Here is a 21667-nt window from a genome sequence, read left to right as displayed (position 1 = left end):
AAGATCCCACGTGCTGCAACTGAGACCTGATGCAGCCAAATAAGTAAATAAATATTAAAAGAAAAAAAACGGAGGGACTTCCCTGGTGGCACAGTGGTTAAGAATCCGCCTGCCAAGGCAGGGGACACGTGTTCAAGCCCTGGTCCGGGAAGATCCCACATGCCGCGGAGCAACTAAGCCCATGCACCACAACTACTGAGCCTGCACTCTAGAGCCCGCGAGCCACAACTACTGAGCCTACGTGCCACAACTACTGAAGCCCGCGTGCCTAGAGTCCGTGCTCCACAACGAGAAGCCACTGCAATGAGAAGCCCGCACGCCGCAATGAAGAGTAGCCTATTATATATATTAGTCTATATTATAGACTATTTAGTGTTTATCAGCTCTCTCACAGAAGAACATATACCACTAAAAGAGTTCTAGTTTCTTATTTGTCTTTCATATTTTCCAAAATGTGGCTCTTCCTTGAGTTTCAACATGACTGCTGAACAGAGATAAATTTAGTTATTTTAAGAAACTACAACCAGATCTTTTCATGCGTCAAAGCAAAATGCCAAAATAAATTCTAAACCTTGACTTTGAAAAGTTAGGCTAAAAGAAACATTCATTTCCTATCCCCCTAAGATCTACCTGCTTGCTAATGACATTATAGAACTATAACCTTTAAAATGTGAAGGGTAATTTTAATATCATCAGCCAAATTTGCCAAAATGTAATATGTGCTCGACAGGATTAATAATACTGGTTCTTCTTCTGAAGTTCTTCAGCCTGACTCCTAAAAGAAACAGAAAGAGAGGAAAACCTGGATGTGTTATTCAAATGCTCCTACTAAAACCAGGGAGTGACACTTCAAATCTCAAATTGTTTTAAGTCATCACTTCAAAACTACTCTCAAACATGGTATATGCTGGTTATTTCAAATCCTAGCTCAGTCTCAAGCACCACTGATGTTAAGAATTTGAGGCACTCCCCTGGTAGTCCAGTGGTTAAAAATCCACCTTCCAATGCAGGGTTCAATCCCTGGTCAGGGCAACTAAGCCCACGTACCGCAACTAGAAAGAAGCCCGTGCGCCACAATGAAGAGCCCACTTGCCGCAATGAAAGATCCCACATGCCACAACTAAGACCCGAGGCAGCCCAATAAATAAATAAATTAATTAATTAATTAATTAAAATAATTTTTTAAAATAAATCTTTAAAAAAAGAATTTGATTTTAAAAAAAGAATGAAATTTTGCCATTTGCAGCAACATGGATGGACTTGGAGGGTATTATGCTAAGTGAAATAAGTCAGACAGAGAAAGACAAATACCGTATGATATCACTTATATGTGGAATCTAAAAAAATACAACAAACTAATGAATATAACAAAACAGAAGCAGACACACAGATATAGAGGACAAACTGTGGTTCCCAGTGGGGAAGGGGAAGGGGCAAAATAGGGGTAGGGGATTAGTAGGTACAAACTATTATGTATAAAATAAGCTACAAGGGTATACTGTACAATATGGGGAATATAGCCAATATTTTGTAAATATAAATGGACTATAACCTTTAAAAATTGTGAATCACTATATTGTACACCTGTATAAAATACTGTACATCAACTATACTTCAATTTAAAACAATTAAAAATTAATTTTTTTAAGACATGAAATAACCAAAAAGTAAGCCTTGTCCAAATAAAAACGAGGCTCAAAACGAAAATATGTGATATGCCCTACAGACCAAATATTTATTCTACATTTAAATCAGCATAAGATTAAGGATGTTCCAAATAGGATTTTTTTTTTTTTTTTTTTTTTGCAGTACGCGGGCCTCTCACTGTTGTGGCCTCTCCCGTTGCGGAGCACAGGCTCCGGACGCGCAGGCTCAGCGGCCATGGCCCACGGGCCCAGCCGCTCCACGGCATGCGGGATCCTCCCGGACCGGGGCATGAACCCGTGTCCCCTGCATCGGCATGCGGACTCTCAACCACTGCGCCACCAGGGAAGCCCAAATAGGATTTTTTTTAATGTGTCATTCCATTCCATTATATGGATAAAGATTTGTCCTATTACATTATGTGTATGGTATCATATGGAGGTGGATGGTATTGCCAAGCAAAAAGCAATCCTTTCAGGTTTCTTAACATTCAAATAGTTTTTTAAATTTGCCAAAATGAAGTTGCATAAATCAAAGGGATTCATTTCTAAGGATTATTGGTTACAAACAGAATTTTTAAAGGGGTGACATTTGAGGAGAGTCACTTAGCTCAGTCACTGACCTTTCTTTATCCTTAAATAGGGAGTGGCAGTTTCACGATCTTGAGTAATACGAAAAATGTCCCTCAAACCTGTAAACCACAGTAAGCTAAGAGCCTTTGATAGTCTATATTTACTGTGTCATATGTAAGTTTAACTACAATTTAACTCAATTAAAAAATCAGGACGAGACTAATTTCAAAAAGTAGCCAAGGATTGCTAAAAATATAAGGGCTATTATATGTGGTATTAAATTGCTTCAAAATGGGAATGCCAAAAAATATTACAACTATGTACTTTCCAAAAGCTGAATGACATGAGAAAACTGACAGAAGCCCCAGTGCTTCTCACTAGATCTTTTCCTTCCCTTATCCAAGGAGATAATATTGATATATGCATACTGCATAATGATGTACTCAAATATTTATGGATATGACTAGCTACCAAAGAGTTTAAGTTCCTTCACCCTTGCTGAGCTAAGGGTTTAGTAGCACATTAAATGTTATAAAGTATCTCCAAGAATCAGTGCAAATATATATTACAGTTCTACTGTGTATAAATCTCTCTTCAAAGCATAGGCTAAGTTTAAAAAGGAAAAAACCGAGTGGCTTGTATTTGAAAACAAGCAGTGTCGATTTTAATCACCCCATTTCTGTAATGTTTCATTTATCTACTACTCAGATCTCTAGCTTCCTCACCCAAAATAAATGCAAACTTTTAAGAAACAAGGAAGCTATTAGTTTTTGAGAGCGTACTATATGCCAAACATTGTGTTAGATATTCTATATCAGTGCTTCTTAAACTGTCTTGGGTGGAGGATTGGTTTTTCCCAATCCATTGTAGAACAAAAGTTTTGTAAAATACAATAAAATCAATTAGCACCTCCAAAAAAGTGAAAAAAGACACAAAATTCAAGTCCCAAGTTTTATTACGTTCAACAGATATAAAACTAGTCTATCAATCTGTTATGAAGTTTCTAAGTGCTTACTCTCAATTTCTGTACTTACCTTTTTGCTACGGATGAAAGTTCATGGTATGTGGCCTACACTTAGAGTAGCATTGCTCTATATACAACCTATTTAATTTTCCAAAGTCTCCTAACTCTTAGCAAATGACCACAATAGGCTAAAGGAACTCAGTGTCTTCTGGAAAAAAAGCTGTATTAAATAATCTCAAGATCCTTTTCAGCCCCACAAATTCTATGATTCTGAATGCTGAAGATGTGATGTGACCAGCAAATAAACGACCTAATGACAGCCACTTCTGTCACCTCAGTGGAGTGACTAAAAGAGGACAGGCAGTAAGAAGAGGGAAGAATAAGCTCAGAGAAAAGGAATAAGAATTTAACTGGGAGGCAGATACCGAAAGTGAGGAGATGTAGCCGAGTAAGAGGGATAAACAGCAACTACCACAGCTTTTATTTGGGAGCATTCAGGGTGGGGTGCAACTCTCCTACAAACAAATCAGTTTCTATAAACTGGACGTAGTAATAATTAAATCTAAGTCATGAAAAAAAAGATTAAAATATAACCAAGAAATGGAAGTTTTGACAGGTGATCAAAAGTTGGCTAGATATGTGTGTCAATGCCGAAGCCTAAAGGCTTAACCACTGGGCTCGCCCTCTGTGTCAACACATGCCCTAAAGACTCCTGCATTTAGAAGTCCCAGATCTGTCACTGACTCAATATACCACCCTTCTTTAAATCCGATATTCTGTACGGTCCCACATATTAACATTCATTCTGAAAGCAACAGGCAAAGAAAGAGCCATAAAATATAGTACTTTATACACATTTAAAAACCAGTCCTGTGCAAGATAAATATATAGTTGCTTATCATGTAAGTGACTGTTTGACTCTAGTAGCAGGAAGGGTGACATTTTAGCACCAAACAGAACTACTTAGAGAAAGGTGAATCTGTAGATCAGAATTTGGGGAGAACCGTTCTAGTTCTGGGTAACGCTGTATGTCCCAATTATGTGGAATTACCACACAGTCTTGCAACCAGAGAACCTTTGAACTAAAAAGTCCTGTCTCCTTTGCCACGGGTGGTACTCAAAGTACGGTTTCTATCTGTACTCTCTGGAACTGTGCTACACATATGTTAACTGTTCGTATCTGTTTGAAAAGATTCATTGTTTCAGTTGTTTCAAAGTTTTCCCACTGGTCTGCTATCAGAGTTAAAGCCACCCTTGGTAATATGGCTATTTTTGTTTTCTAATATGTTAAGTTTCTAAGTTTTTCATACTCTAATATTCTCAGAAGTACCACCTCTATCACCTTTGTGGATTGTTGCCCTATGGAAGCTAATTTCATCCAAAGGGAAGAACAACGGCCCTGAAGAAGGGAGCCCTTGGGACCCGCCAGCCTGACCTGTGATGAACACCAGGAGGCCAAGACGGCTGTAGTGGAGTGAAGGGAAGGAGGGTGGGTGTAGTGGGAGCTGAAGTCCAGAGATATCTGCTATGCATCAGCTTCTATGTGCATTAAATACCTCTGGGGGGAACCACTCTCTCCTGCAGAAGTAGAGTTTTCCCTGAACTCCCTTTTGAACCTTAAGAATTTTGAACCATGTGTTGCTTTTCTAAAATTTTTAATAAAGCACCTAATGAATCCACAGACTTCACATGTAATTTATGTATTACTTACATGATCAGAAATATGAACTTGATTATGCATATAAAAATGTACAATTAAACAGTGAAACAATCCTATCAATTTATACAGTTATGGCACAGTTCTGAAGTTTCTCATTCTAACTTATGGTAAATAAACCTAGATGGTCATACATGTGTGTCGTAGCATACTTAAAGAGAAGAATCTCACTATTTATAAAACCACTTCCCTAATTTTAAAAACTTTTCAACAGAATTGACTAAATATCCGACAATAGAGGAATGGGTAAATAAATCATTGAACATCCATATAATGAAATACCATGCAGACTTTAATATCTATGCAGGTATTTAAAATTATATTCTCTGATACATGAGACAGAAGTGTAAGTGTACATGCATAGAAAAAAGTCTGAAGGGAAACATTAAAATATAAACTAAACTCATCTCTAGGTGGTAATATTATTTTCTTCTTTATACTGTTTTTACATTTTGCAAATTTTCTAAAATTCTAACATTTTAATTTTTAAAATTTTAAGCATTTTGTAATGTTTTAAATTATGACTACAAGCCTTATTATGCTAATCAGTAACTAGATTATGCTAAATCCTATAACTTTTGTGACAGTTCAGTCCTTAAGACACTGCCACTCAATAAAAGCTGGTAAATGGACACAGCTGACTGAAAGCCCTGAAAAAAAAAATCTCTACATGAAAATGTTCCAAATATACACAACAGTGCTCAAGTTCACTACCTAACTGTAGAACAACTAAGTTAAACAAAAATTCATTCCAATTCATTAAGATTTTTCGAATGATGAGCAAAACCAGGTATTTTCAATTGACTCCCTCTAATCTAGCGGTTTTCAGAAATCTCTTGGGAATCCATCATTCTCTACGCAAAATTCATTATGCTCTACACAAAATCAAAGGTCTTAACCCCATATTATCCACATTCAAGCATTAACAACATTTACGACAACTGTTGGGATGTGTTCTCTCTTCGTATCTAAAATGCAAAGCATAACTGCAATTATTAAAATTCCTAAAGTCTCACCTGAACTACTTTTAGTTCACCAAAAATAACTATCTATTCTTATTCTCTATTAATGAATTTTTCCTCACCTATGTCCTCAACTTATGATATTATTCATTAAATCACACTCTTTCACACATTTTAAATGCCCCTTTTAACATTCAGTTCAATCAATATCCAAAGTTGGAGCTCCTACTATATTAGTAGGTACTCAACATACAATATGAAATGGCTGTTCTCAAAGAGCTTATAATATAGTAAGGGTGATCAAGATGCAAATAAATAACTTTAATATATATAAGGCAGTGCTATGGAGATACAGAAGAGAGTATGACTGCTGCTAACTGTAGGCATCATGAAAATTTCATTGAGGAGTGGCATTTGATCTGCCACATGAAGGATAAAGGGTAGTGTTCCAAAGGTGGAGATGGGGTACCCCAGGGCAATGGAACCCCTTAAACCAAGGTTGTAGGAGTAAATGTGGTGAGTTTGTAAAACATGGGGAAAGGTGGGGGGGGTGGGCAAGGATTAATGATATAAGACTAGAAAGGTAGATGGAGCCAAAGCATAGCTACGTTGAATTATTATCTTATTTTGCAGGAAATGGGAAGCCACTGAAGATTTGAGCAAGAAAGTAACATAACTGCTTTAGGAAGATTACTCTGGCAGCCACGTGTAGATTGGGCTGCGTAGTTCTTATTTAAAATAGCTGCCATTAACTACTATCTCAGAGACAATAGGTTATTAAGATCAAGTGCAACCTAAAGCAGAGGTATAGTGGAAAATCACTCAAGAAATGAAAGAGTCCTAATTATGTGACCTTGTACAAATCATTTTGCTTCTCTAAGCCTTTTTTTCTAAAATAATAAATATCTCCTCTACTGCCTCATGGAGCCACTGAAAAGATGAAATGAAAATAGTATATATGGAAGCCCCTGGAAGGCTTGCTGGTCATAAGGTCTCTGTCACAAATACTCAATTCTGCATTGTAGCATGAAGGCAGATAATATGTAAATGAATGTACTGGTTATGTTCCAATTAAACTTTATTTACAAAAACAGACAGCTGGATATGACCATGAGGACCATAGCTTGCTGCCCTCCGTATACAGAAGCACTGGCCAACAGAAATAGGTGAAACACATATGGAAATAGGTGAAACACATATGGAGATTAATATTTTCCAGTAGCCACATTTAAAAAGGTAAAAAGAAATAGATGAAATTAATTTTAGTATATTTTAATTTAAATAACATATTTAACCCATCATATCCAAAATATTACCATTTCAACATTTAATCCATTTAAATATTATTAGGGATATATTTTACATCCTTTTTGTGTGAAGTCTTCAAAATCTGATGTGTCTTTTACACTTTCAGCACACTTCACTTCTGACGAGCCACATTTCGAGGGCTCAATAGCCACATGTGGGTAGTAGCTACCCACTGGACAGCACAGTTCTTGTGGCTACTTAAGTAAAACTGCTAAACTTTGACAATTCAAGCATAAAATAACAATTTGAACAATAAATGAAACCAAAATCACATAACAGTACTCTATGGAGAAGATGAAAGCAAAATGAATTTCGAACGTGAAAAATAATGTTCTCCTGGGATACCAACTGTTACTGCTTGAGGCCACCTGTTTAAAACGGTTCATTATTAGCAGTATAAGATACCAATATAAAGTATGTTGATGAATTTTTATTCCCATAGTTTCAGTTGACCAGACAAGGGGGAAAAAACCAAAATATTTGGTGAACAAAAAATTGTTCTATTTCAAAAGAACTGTTTGTCACTTTTTAGCAAGTATTTAATTTTCTTAAGAAAAATAGTTTCCTGGTTAATGATACCACATTTAGCAAATGGGCAAAGATCAGATTACCCAAGAAAATTATTATTCGCTAATAGCTTACAGTTAGTAGATAATGGGAAAAACTGCAGAAGAATAACATATTCTACCACAGAAGGGATTTTCCAAAATGTGGTTCACTTTTCTTTCAAACAATTGCAAACTATGCTAGTCGTCAGCAAACTTCGACCAAAAAAGGGAGAGACGCTGGCAGAAAGAGAGTCTATCTCAGGGGCCTCTAACCTTCACAAGTTTGGTGATGCTTACCAACCCTTCTCCAGTTACATTTTTAAATGCATAAAACAAAATACACAGAATTATAAGAAACCAATTACAGTATACTAAAATACAGGTACCAAAATACTTTAAGAAACAAATTTGTGATATCAACATAGGAACTTCACTATTAGTACATTGAATAACAAGATCTAATACTTGCCATAATTTCTAAGTGGTGGTGAGATGAGCATAAACAGTATTTCAAGATATGTTCAACAAATGTAATATGATATGAAAATATCTATGATTTCTACTGGTTACAAGGTCACAGGTACTGCCAATACTACTAGAGTTTGTTGACTACATTCATAATAGAAGGAAATGCTCCATTCTAGCTAAAGGTATGTGTAAATAAACATATAATTTTTCCCATCCAAGTTCACAGACCGCCCTGAATTCTATTCAGGTTCAGAATCCCTGACGGAAAGCAAACTTTTATTATAAGCTCATCCAAAAAAATTCTCCCTCCAAAGTTCCCCAAATGTATTTTTACCTTTCCACCACCCATTTTGCTCCTTTCTAGATTAAACAAACCAGTAAGTTGTCTTTCAGCCACACCACAACTGGATGATCAGGAAGGAATCAGTATCAAGAAATAAAGAAGGTAATTATTCTATTATAGGCCACTGTTTTGATGAAAATATGTTGATAGATTCTCCTTTAACATTCTTAATGATTCTATTTCAGGAGTAAGAAAAGCAAATATATCAATAGAAATAGGAGGTCCAGATTTTCTAGTCTGTCCTGTAAATAGCTGTATCTTTTATATGAGACTTGGTTCATTTGAAATCAGTAAAGCAAACCACAGAGCTCAAAGAAAATACAGTAAACACAGAAAAGATCCATTACAAATACAAGCTGAATGTTAATATTTTGTTTGGTATAAAACCACTACTTGAACCACACATCTGTAGTTATTAGTGTTGCTAAACCTACAATTTGCATAAAATAGTTTGCAAATTATGTATCTCTTTGTTGTTAATCTAAAATTGCTACACGTTGTGCTCTGACCTGGTAATTCAGCCGACTGCAGGTTTCAGTAGAAACACCAGGGATTCAAGTTGTGTCCACTTCAAAGTGTCCCATCATGGAACATTAATTAATTATTCTACAACTATGCTTAATAGCACTTCATAAACTCAAAGCTCCACACAAATATTCAACATTATTGGGAGGGGAATTATAACAGCACTATAAAAATCCTTTTTAATTATAAACTGCCAATAATAACAGGTTGCAAGAACACACTTTTTTGTTGTTATTGTTGTTGTTGCTTTTAATTTTTTTTTTAATTTTCATTTATTTATTTATTTTTGACTGTGTTGGGTTTTCGCTGCTGCGTGTGGGCTTTCTCTAGTTGCAGCAAGCGGGGGGCTACTCTTCGTTGCGGTGTGCAGGCTTCTCACTGCAGTGGCTTCTCTTGTTGCGGAGCTTGGGCTCTAGGTGAGTGGGTTTCAGTAGTTGTGGCTCGCGGGCTCTAGAGCGCAGGTTCAGCAGTTGTGGCTCACGGGCTTAGTTGCTCCGCGGCATGTGGGATCTTCCTGGACCAGGGCTTGAACCCGTGTCCCCTGCATTGGTAGGCAGATTCTTAACCACTGCGCCACCAGGGAAGTCCCTGCTTTTAAATTTTTAAAAAAATTTTTTATTGAAGTATAGTTGATTGAAACACACTTTAATAATTACCACAAATTTGTAATTTACCAAACTTTATCAAGAAAATAACACTGCAAAAAAGAAAAAGAAGAAAATGACACTCCAAACACTAAAAATCTTTTGGGTTTATTTATAATAATATATATAAATGTGAATTTAAGAAGGAAATAGTAAAAAAATTAGTTAATATGGCTATTTCTGGATAATGCAATCAAAGGATATTTCTTTTCTCTTTTACACCTTTAGTGCTTTCTCCATTTTCTACAACATCCATGTGTTACTTCTTTATAATCAAAAAAGTTCTGACAGCATAAAAATATAATGAACTGGGCTTCCCTGGTGGCACAGTGGTTGAGAGTCCGCCTGCCGATGCAGGGGACACGGGTTCGTGCCCCAATCCAGGAAGATCCCACATGCTGCGGAGCAGCTGGGCCCGTGAGCCACGGCCGCTCAGCCTGTGCGTCTGGAGCCTGTGCTCCGCAACGGGAGAGGCCACAACAGTGAGAGGCCCGCGTACCGCAAAAAAATATATATATATATAATGAACTATCAATTATTTTCTATATAGGTCAGAAAAACATAGAATTACTCCTTATACTGGCATATGAGAGAGAAAATTTTAAGACAATCTGAGTCCAGATAGTCTGCCTAACAAATGCTATGCACTCTGAACACACTTCAGGGGCCAGTGCATCTCTTCCCAGGGTGGGCAGCTCCCTGGCTCTGCTGGCCTCTGGCAGCATCCCCAGACCATCAGAATACAAAGTTGTTGTTCTCTCCTGCCTATATATGGACATAGTCTGTATTAACTGGATTACTGACTAACATGAGTACATGCCAGGAGGCGAAGGCGATCAAGCCACAAGAGAAGTCCTCTGAAGTGAAGTGATAACAGCCAGGCAGCAATAACAGAAAACCCTGGCTTCTTTCAGCTGAGCATGATTTGGCATGCAGGTCCAGGTACCCAACTGTATCTATTGGACTGATCTTTTGGAGTGAAAGCCATTGACTTAAGCAAATGATAAATTTAAGCAAATCCATAAGTTCTAAAATGGTCTCTATGAGGGTGTGAGGGAAAGAGGTCCTATCAAGCACTGTTACTTGGGAGTATGAATTGGTGTAAGCCACTGTGGAGAGCAATTTGGCAGTGTCTCTTCAAATGTAAAATGGTCACCTATGACTCAGCAATTCTACTTCTCAGGATCTGCTCTAGAGAAATACTCCCACATATGCACAAACAGGCATGCAAGGATGTGCACTGAAGGACCATTTTTAATAGTGAAAAACTGAATTTCAAACAACAAAAATAACCATCGTGGTAAGCTGAATAATAACCACCACCCCCCCTTGCCAAGATGTCCACATCCTAATCCCTGGAACCTGTGAATGTGACCTTAGATGGCAAAAGGGACTTTGCAGATGTGATGAAATTAAGGATCCTGAGATGCGGAGATTACCCTGGATTATCCGGGTGGGCTCTAAATGTAATCACAAGGGTCCTTGTAAAAGGCATGCAAGAGGAATCAGTGAGAGGAGAAAATGACATGATGACAGATCAGAGACGAGGGTGATATACTTTAAAGGTTCGAGGAAGGAGCCACAAGCCAAGGAATACAGGTGGCCACTAGAAGCTGTGAAAGAGGCAAGGGAATGCATTCTCCCCTAGAGCCTCCGGAAGGAACCAGATCTGCCAACACCTGACTTTAACCCAATGTGACTCATTTAGGACTTCTGATCTCCAGAAATGTAAGAGAATAAGTTTGTGTTGTGTTAAGCCACTAAGTTTGTAATAGTGTGTTAGCATTGCAACAGGAAACTAACACACTCATCAGTAGGAGAATGGCTAAATAAGCTATGGTATTTCCGGAGTCTTGTACAGCACTTAAAAATTGCAATAGATCTATATGTGGAGACATAGAAAAATCAAAACATATCATTGAATCTAAGAAGCAAGTTATAGAATGACATGTCTAGCATCAAATCTTTTTTTTTTTTGATGTGGACCATTTTTAAAGTCTTAATTGAATCTGTTACATTATGACTTCTGTTTTATGTTTTGTTTTTTTGGCCGCAAGGCATGTGGGATCCTAGCTCCCCAACCAGAGACTGAACCCACACCCCCTGCATTGGAAGGCAAAGTCTCAACCACTGGACCACCAGGGAAGTCCCTAGAATCAAATCTATTACGCAAAAAAGAAAAAATAATAAAAAGTGTTATGTACACACACACACACACACACACCCCACACCACACACATAAACATACACATTCAACAATGGTCTTGAAGAATATACCAAAAAAATTTATCATTGATTTAACCAGGGTGGGGAGTAGATGGAAACAGGACTAGTGATGGTAGTCAAAAGGAACTTCAGTTTAACCTGCATTTTTTTATAAGAATGTATTTATGTATTGGTTTTTAAAGAACTTAATGAATACATAAAAATGTTAACAATGCAGCATCAAAGTAATAGTGATACAATTTCTGCAGTCTTCTCTCCTTCTGAAGTAATTATGCATTTGTCCCATAGTTGATCACCTGCTGTTATTTACATTTGTCTACAACTATTGACTAAACATCTTGCAAAGCAGACTACACTCCTTGTGTTCACCCCACCATCACCACTGTAAAACAAGCCAGAAAGAGGGGTGGAGGGAGGAGAAAGCATGGGGCACCTTCAGGAACTGACAGTCCTTTCATAATTATCACCACAGGTACCTTATATGAGTTAGGAAAGAACAGGTGCATGACAATCCCCCCAGTAGCCCTGGCCAACAGGTGGTATTTTATGGCAGCCAATATGGAAGCCAAGAAGACAGATAATAATCAAAACTGATTTATTTAGCAAGACCCTAGGCATACAATTGGAGGAAAACTGAAATGAAGACTATTATCTCATCTGCCAGCCAGATTCCAAACAAACTGGGAAGGAAGAAAATTCCAAAGGGATCACACCAAAAAAGCACTATCTCCACTATTCACTACTAGGAAAAAAAATTTGTTGATGGGATAGTTTTGCTTTCATATACACTGGGCAGCTAACTGAATATACATAAAATAACTTCTCAGCAACACAGCACCTTCCAAAGAGAGTTCATACACTGTAAGTACATAATCACAACCATCCTTAACTAATCCTTACGTTAACCCTATTATTATCCCCCTCTTACAGATGACTAGGCAATCTAACAATGGTTTTGAAGCCTCGACCCTGGGCTGGAATCAGACAGATCTATTTCAGCCTCAGCTTTACTAGTAACCGTATGACCTTCATCAACTTCACTTCTGTGCCATGGCTTCCTTATTTGTAAAATAAAGATGACAATAGTACCAACCTCATGAAGTTGCAGTGAGGATTAAATGAGATAACGGGTGGGAAGTGCTTAGCACAGAGCCTGGCATGCAATATGCTGACACTGTTGTCCTCGTGGTGGTAGAGGTGGTGACAATGATGACAAAGAAGTTGCAGTGGAAGAAACCAGGGATTATTAAAGGTAATTGAACTTGCCCAAGGTCATGGGCAGAGCTAGAGTTTCAATCCCAGTCTGACTCTTTAAACCTGACTTTAACCTCTAGGCAATACTGCCTCCCACAGTCTTCAAATACTTCGTCCTAACTTTACAGCTAGCCAGTCATACCCGAGAACTTTTTTTTTCCTTTTTTTTTTTTTATTGAAGAATAGTTGATTTACCATGTTGTGCTAATTTCTGCTGGACAGCAGAGTGACTCAGTTATAAACATATATACATTCTTTTTTTATATTCTTTCACCTGAGAAATTTTGAGCCATTTGCTGAGGTCACAGAACACTGTACCAAGATTCAGCGACTCTTATTCTAGTGCTCATTAATTACCTGATAATTAATTCTGTTAGTGAACAGAGGCAGTTTATTCATTTATTCATTAATTCTTCCAAATCTAGAATTTGGAATTCTCTAAAAGTACCTAAACACTTTCCAAAGAATTCTGACCAAAGGATAAACAGGTGGTAGTATCCTCCTAGGAGAACAGATCAACATTTATGAATTTAAATATCACCTCAAAGCTTTCACTTAAGTGTAACATAAGTATTCAAAGCCTTGACTATTTAAGCTGATCACCTCCAAACCCAAAGGTTCCTTCCCTTACATGATTAAAAACAAAAAACAAACCCAAAGACCTATTGAGCCTTTTTCACATCAGTAAAGCATTCTGGGCTTCTGCGGGTTTTGTTTTACTGAACTATAACTGGCATACAATAAACTACACATACTTAAAGTGTACAATTTCAGGAGTTTCAACGTATGTATACATACAACATGAAACCATCACCACAATCAAAATAGGGAACATTGCCATCACCCCAAAAGTTTCCTCATGCACCTCTGTAATCCTTTCTCCCAACCCTTCCTGCCTGCCTTCATCCCCAGGCAGCCACTGGCAAGGCCCTACTTGATCTGCAGACCTGGCCTCCATCTCCTATCACTCACTCTCCTTTCCCCCTTTGCTTACTGGGCTCAGAGCCCCACACTAAGGATGCTAAGGATGCTTCCCTCTCAGGGACTTGGCTCTTGCTGTCCTCCGTCTGGGATGTGCTCCCCCCAGTAGCCATATGGTACACTCTCATTTCTTTCAGGTCTCAAATGCCATCCTGGTCTTTCCTTTCCAGTCCACTGTATGTAAAACAGAGCCCTTCCCCACACCATTACTCTCCATCCCTCTTACCCAGCTATACGTTTCTCCATAGCACTTATCATTTGACATATTATTCACATGTCCTATATTTGACAATTTGTTATCGTCTATGGAAAGCAGATGCTTTCCATAACTACAGATTAGTTTACACTTCCTAGAACATCATATAAATGGAATCTTACAGTATGCACTCTTGTATGACTGGGTTCTTCCACTCAGCATAAATCCAAGTTGTCAGTATCAACAACTCATTCATTTCTATTGCTTAGTATTCCATTATACGGATGTACCACACCTGTTTATCCATTCACTTGTTGATGGACATTTTGATTATTTCCAGTTTTTGGCAAACACAGATAAAGCTTCCATGAACATACATGTTCAAGTCTTTGAATGGGGCGGGTGGTGGGGGGTCCTTATAAACAAACACAATGAAAGATGAGAAACACTAACGAAAATGCTTGGGTTCAAAATTAATCTAAACTACGGAGTAAAAAATATCTTGGCCACCTTGAGCAAGTCAATTAGCTTCTCTATCAACATCCAGATGTATGACGCCTGTCCCCACCTGGAATTTGTAAAGAAAAATGAGACAGGAAGTTGAATTCTTTTGGAACTTCCACAAAGAAACTAATGCTTTTTTCTTGTAAATTACCTTAATTTTAAAAAGACTAATAGTCTATGAAATGTAATGCAAAATTCAATAATATTTGTCATTTTTGAGCTATTGCTTTTTTATTTCTCTTGAATTTATATTTATTTCAACACTTAAAAACTAATTTCCTGCATGCTTTCACTTTTTGCCAAAAACATAAAATTAAACACAGATAGCTATTTCAAAGGCCAAGAAAGAGCTTCACTCTGCATCTTTAATCTGCTCAAGTAGATTCAAAGTCCTTACCTACAAGGCCCTACTTGATCTGCAGACCTGGCCTCCATCTCCTATCACTCACTCTCCTTTCCCCCTTTGCTTACTGGGCTCAGAGCTCCACACTAAGGATGCTAAGGTTGCTTCCCTCTCAGGGACTTGGCTCTTGCTGTCCTCTGTCTGGGATGTGCTCCCCCCAGTAGCCATATGGTACACTCTCATTTCTTTCAGGTGTCAAATGCCATCCTGGTCTTTCCTTTCCGGTCCACTGTATGTAAAACAGACCCTTCCCCACACCATTACTCTCCATCCCTCTTACCCAGCTATACTTTTCTCCATAGCACTTATCATTTGACATATTATTCACATGTCCTATATTTGACAATTTGTTATCGTCTATATCCCCCACTAAAAAAAAAGCTTTTTTAAGAACAAGGATTTTATTTTATCCCCTGCTATGTCCCCAACACCCACGACAGTGGGCTCAGCTCACCTCTGAATTCCACAAACACTTGTTAATGAATTTGTTGATTAAACACTATTGACTGAAAGACAAACAAAAAAACCTTCCCTTTGAAATTCACTGAGAAGAAAATTTTTAATTCCAATCCTCTGCTATTGCTTAAATTAAAATGCTAAGTTAACGCTGATCTACCTCTTAGGATGGGTTCTTTTTTCGGATTCACATTTATCTTTGAGCAGCACTTACATAGCGAAAAGAACACTGGAATTCAAAGCCAGGAAAGCCAGGGTCTAGTCACTTGTCCTGCCATAACTAGCTATGCTACCAAGCCAAAACCTCTCCTGATCTCAGATAACTTCTCTCTAAAATGAGGGAAACAAGTATCTCTAAGGTTCCTCCTTGCTCTAAAATTCTGAGACTCTATTGCAGCTAGTGCAGTCTTACGCGTTAAGGTTGCCAATCATAAATTAGTCACCTCAGTTTGAGTCTCATCTTTCTTAATCCAAAATTGTTAACTGAAAGATTCTATATAACTATAAAATCCTGTAAAAATTGGTCACTTTCACCCAGATGTCCAGTGGAAGGAGAGGCTTGGAAGAGCCTCACAGGGGTAGTAGCATTTCAAAAGTTAGTTTTTAAAAAGTTGATGAACCTCTAATCTTCCTCAGATGTAAAAAGAGTAAGTCACTAGAAAGGAAATAAAGATACCTGTTTATTACCCTATCTTTACCCAGTTATTAAACTTAAAACAATTACAAATATGAGTATCATACATGCATGAAGGTAGTGGAATATTATGATTAGGAGCAGATATGTTTGAGGCCAAACAGACCTGGGTTAAAGTCCAGGCTCTCTTCTCCAACTATGTGTGATCTTGAGCAAGTTGCATACCTGCTCTGTACTTTACTTGCCTTACCTGTACATGGGTACAATATTTACAACTGTTACAACAGGTAACAATATTTAGCTACCAGGATCCCTCCCCACTCTTTTTTAAACCAGGATCCCTTGGAGAATTTAGTAAAACAATGCCTGACACATAGGATACACTTACTCAATATTATTATCATTAAATATGCAAAACACAAACCTAACAGCCACAAAAACATTCTTAGCTATTTCTCCTGATACTATGTTGCCTGTATAACATATGGAAAGAAATGAAAAAAGTTCTGACTACATTCAGAAATGTTTATCACCCGTATACATATTGGTTTCTGAGAGGTCAGACCATAAAAATTTTTTTTAAGTTTTTAAAAAATCTTCCAGGCCAGAGAGATTCTTTCTATTAAATCATTCATCTGTGGAAATACCTGACAACTACTCAGTACATTTGTACAGTAAACATCTTAGGAAAGCCAGCTTAACAGCTCAGGTATTTTTAACTAATCCTACACTTTTTAATAATAAATAAATTACATACGTATAGAAATTTTGGATCTGTGAACTTTGTCTCTAAGGAACAAAGAGCATCTGCCTTCCTCATTTCACATACAAGAGAACCAATTATATCAAAAGATTCCACCATCATAGCATAATGCCCCTTGAGTTTTTAAGCATATAAGACACTCAGACACACCTTGCTTTTTATAGAAAAGGCCCAAATGAGACATAATAAAACTATGATTCCATGTTCAGAATTCCCTATCAATTTGCACATGCCTTATTTTTTGGTGGCCAGACTGTAAAATAAGTCATTAAGAGTTCACAATGGGAATGCCGCAGCCGCAACTTCAACTTCAAATCCAGACACAAAAATATAGAGGAACGTATTCGCATCTCAGACACGTCCAAATGTCTCCGCCAACGGGATCCCATCACTGCCGTTTCCAGAAACACATAGAAATGGGTTTTAATCCATTTCTATAAATGTTCGTTGTGCTGAAAGCCAAAGTGCCCGCAAAACCGCATAACACAAAAGATTCCTCGCATTCCGTTTATAGCCAGAAGACAAGCCATCCTCTCTGCGCCCTACCCCAGAGAGTCCTCCTTGCGACAACAAGAATTTCGTGACACCCCATGCTACCTACACATCAAAATGTCACCCCACAAAGTGGAGGGGGAGCAGTGCCTCGATGAACCGATCCTGCCAGTACTGCCACCCCTGGGCAAACACGAAACCAAGAGAAGTCGGTGGAAAGTTCCCATCCATCCAGCATATTTGGTTTCCTTCTGCCCCCAAACCCAGCGGCACAATTGCTGAGATTTGCTTTTGCACCTGCCACGGCTCCTAAGCCTGGGCTTCTCCGCGACCCCCGAGCTCATAAAAAGGCCTTGCGGCCTAAAACGCCCGTGACCCTTGCGGATAGCGCACCGAGGGCCGCTGTAGCATCCCCCTCGCTGTCCACACTGCCCGCTTCCCTGACAAAGGCCCCGTGTCAATCCGAGGCACGACACGGAGTAGTTGCTGGATTGCCCATCGCGGACCGGCAGCTGCCACTACCTTCTCCCGAGAAAAACAAACAAAACACACACGCGCACATACACACACACACGCACAGCACTAGGGAATGACGAGGTGGGGGGGGTGTAGAGCGATAAAATTAAAATGTCCCCAAAGCTAAGCAGCCTGGGTGTGCCCTGTAAGTGCGTCCAAGGGGTCCGTGGGGGAAGGGAGACCGGGCCCGGGAGGCGGCGGCGGCTCCTCCGGGGCTTCAAGGCCGTGCCGGGTGATGGTCTAATAAAATGTTGGTAGTCGGAACGTTCAAAATGAACCCACAAATGAAATCCCCGGCGGGGATTGAGGCCCCGAGGAGGGAGGGAGGCGGGTGGTCTGCAGACTCGCGGCGCGGCCCGCACCTGCCTGCCCGGCGCCCACACACACCTGCTGGGGCAGCCTTCGTGGGCCTCAGGGTCGGGGTGAAGCGGAGATGAGAGGGCCCGACCCCGGGAATGCGGCGCGGGTGGGCTAATCTGATGGCGGAGGCCGGGGGCAGCCTCGCTCACCTCCAAGTCGGTGTCGGCGGCCTCCGGGGCCCCGAGAATCTCGCTGGGCAGCTCGGCCAGGTCGGTGACCCGGATCAGCCCGTCGTGCAGGAAGATGGTCTCCTCCTTCACCGAGAGCCACTGCGCCGAGTCCGCGGCCGCCGCCGCCGCAGCCGCCGCGGCCGCCGACGAGCCCATGGCCCCGGCTGAGGGGTTGGCGGTGAGGAGCAGCCGCCCGGCCAGGGGAGACGCGAGCAGTAGCCGCCGCGATCACCAGTCCATGGCAGCAGCCGCCGCGCCCGCCTGCAGCACCCCGCTCGCCGCCTCGCCCGTGGAGCTCCGCCCTAGGAGGTCCGAGCCGCCATCCTCCCACCCCTGGCCCCGGAGACCCTGGCCCCGCCGCCACCGCCGCCGCCGCCGCCCTGAGGAGCAAGATCCGCCTCTGCCTCTCGGCAGCCAACTGTCAGTGAGACGCCATGTTGGGGGCGGAGCTCCCGGCATGCCCCGCGGAGCGGACAATACCGGTCCCGCCCACCCGTTTGGCCCCGCCCTCCTCCCCGCAGACCGGGGGCAGCCGGGTCAGCAAGACCTTCTCCGCCTCGCCTGCCACTGCGTCTTCCCCTTAGAGTGACCTCCCACGCCCCTTGCTATTCGAGGGCGCCCTGGGTCTGCAGTGCACCAAGAGAAGAGGGCACCGCCTCCCCTCCTCCCACCTGCTCAGGTGTGCACTCCTCTCTCTTCGGCCAGAGCCCCCATCCTGGGCCCCCGGGCAGAGCCTGGAGGTTCACTTTCACTCTCACATTTAAATGAGATACGTGCAAAAATCTGGCGCAGAATAAGCGCTGCACATTTGTTCATAAGCACTTGGTAGAAGCGCACGGTAGGTGCTTCATATTTACTACAAATTCTAGTACCCAATAAGCGCTCAAAATCTGGTGAAAATAAAGCATGGGTCACAGTGTTTGATGTCCAGTGTCTGGCACTTAATAAACGCTCCGAGAGGGAGTTAAAACTATTGTTATATTCCATCAGTATTCAACACTGATTGACATACACCTTAAAAATATGCCCGCCATCCCACTTTTACTAAAACAAGAAAGAACTATGTGTGTAGAGAAAAACGTGCGGGAGAATAAGTACCAAATTGTTAATGTGAATTGCCACGCAAAGTAGGACCAGCCTGGAATGGTTGAGGTGAGATTATCTTTGTATTGCTTTTATACTTAAAAAATAATAATAATAAAGCGCTCTTTGGTATCAAAGTACTTGAATACATATGTCCACCAAAAAACCTGCATAGGGCACTTTATAGCAGCTTTATTCATAATTGCCAAAACTTGGAACTAACCAAGATGCCCTTCAGTAAGTGAATGGATAAATAAACTGTGGTACATCCAGGAGCTTCCCTGGTGGCGCAGTGGTTAAAAATCCGCCTGCCAATGCAGGGGACACGGGTTCCATCACTGGTCCGGGAAGATCCCACATGCCACGGAGCAACTAAGCCCATGCGCCACAACTACTGAGCCTGAATGCCACAACTACTAAAGCCCGTGTGCCTAGAGGCCGTGCTCCACAACGAGAGAAGCCACCGCAATGAGAAGCCCACACACCGCAACTAACAGCAGCCCCTGCTCATCGCAACTAGAGAAACCCATACACAGCAAGGAAGACCCAACACAGCCAAAAGTAAATAAATAAATAAATAAATTTATTTTAAAAATAAATAAAATAAATAAACTGTGGTACATCCAGACAATGGAATAGTATTCAGCACTAAAAAGAAATGACTACCTGGGACTTCTCTGGTGGCCCAGTGGGTAAGACTCCGAGCTCCCAGTTCAGGGGGCCTGGGTTCAATCCCTGGTCGGGGAACTAGATCCCGCACTCATGCCGCAACTAAGAAGTCCACGTGCCACAACAAAGATCCTGCATGCTGCAACTAAGATCCAGAGCAGCCAAAATAAATAAATATTTAAATAAATAAAAATAAAAAGAAGTGACTATCAAGCCATGAAAAGACATGGAAGAAACTTCAAGGCACATTACTAAGTTAGAGAAGCCAATCTGAAAAGGCTATACACTGTATGATTCCAACTCTGTCATATTCTGGAAAAGGCAAAACTATGGAGACAATAAAAACATCAGTGGTGGCTAGTGGATTTGGGAAGATAGGGATGAGTAGGCAGAGCACAGAGGATTTTTAGGGCAGTGAAAATATTATGTATAATACCATAATGTTGGATACATGAAATTATACATTTGTCCAAACCCATAGAATATACAACACCAAGAGGGAGCTACAGTGTAAGCTGTGGACTTTAGGGATTATGACCTGTCAGTTAGGTTCATCAGCTGCAACAAATGTACCACTCTGGCAGGGGATGTTGAAAATGGGGGAGACTATGCGTGCATGGGAGCAGGGAGTATGTGGGAAATCTCTGCACCTTCTTGATTTTTCTGTGAACCTAAAACTGCTCTAAAAAATAAAGTTTTAATAGAGAATGAATGAATGAATACGTTAGAACATTAAAGTGCATACCCTTTGATCCAGCAATTCAACTTTGAAGAAGTTGTCCAAAGGAAATAATCAGACCCATAGTCAAGGATGTACATACAAGGATGTGCAGCTCAGTATTGTTTGTAAGAGGAAAAATTATAATCAGTTTAAATATCCAACAGTGTGGGACTGGTTAACTATAATAATGGTATATCCATAACATGGAATATTATGGAGCCATTCAGAATAATGTTTATGAAGAATATTAATACAAGTGAAAGTTCATGATATATTGGTGAATGGAAAAAGTCAGGCTAAAATAGTAAGGAAATTTTGAAATTTGATTGTATTTACTGTATGATTGCATTTTAAAAATTACACAGATGTATGACTATAGGTGTAGAAGGAAAGACAGGGAAGGTAGCATGTCTGATAACATTTGGATGAATCTCAGCAGTGCATTTACAGGTAGGTGACTGGAGGATTTGTGATTTGGGCTTTGCAATGTTTTCCAAGTTTTCTCCTAGAGCATGCACTACTTTTTAAAAAAGCAAAAAAAAAA

The 21667-nt window shown here is 40.1% G+C and overlaps 1 protein-coding gene across 1 annotated transcript in view; it reads right to left on the bottom strand.

Moving 5' to 3' along the window:
* HECTD4 (HECT domain E3 ubiquitin protein ligase 4) overlaps positions 1–18806 on the bottom strand; it is a gene marked incomplete at its 5' end in the record, with an annotated part of 190514 nt that extends 171708 nt beyond the window's left edge. Inside the window, one exon of the mRNA XM_082667923.1 lies at positions 18303–18806. Coding sequence (XP_082524049.1) covers positions 18303–18806 — 504 coding nt within the window. The remainder of the gene's footprint in view (positions 1–18302) is intronic.
* Between the last annotated feature and the right edge of the window lie 2861 nt (positions 18807–21667).

The sequence above is a fragment of the Grampus griseus genome, assembly GCF_964374135.1.
Source record: "Grampus griseus genome assembly, chromosome: 12".
NCBI classification, from domain to species: domain Eukaryota; kingdom Metazoa; phylum Chordata; class Mammalia; order Artiodactyla; family Delphinidae; genus Grampus; species Grampus griseus.
Note: the sequence above shows the minus strand (reverse complement) of the source record. Positions and strands in the feature narration are given on the sequence as shown.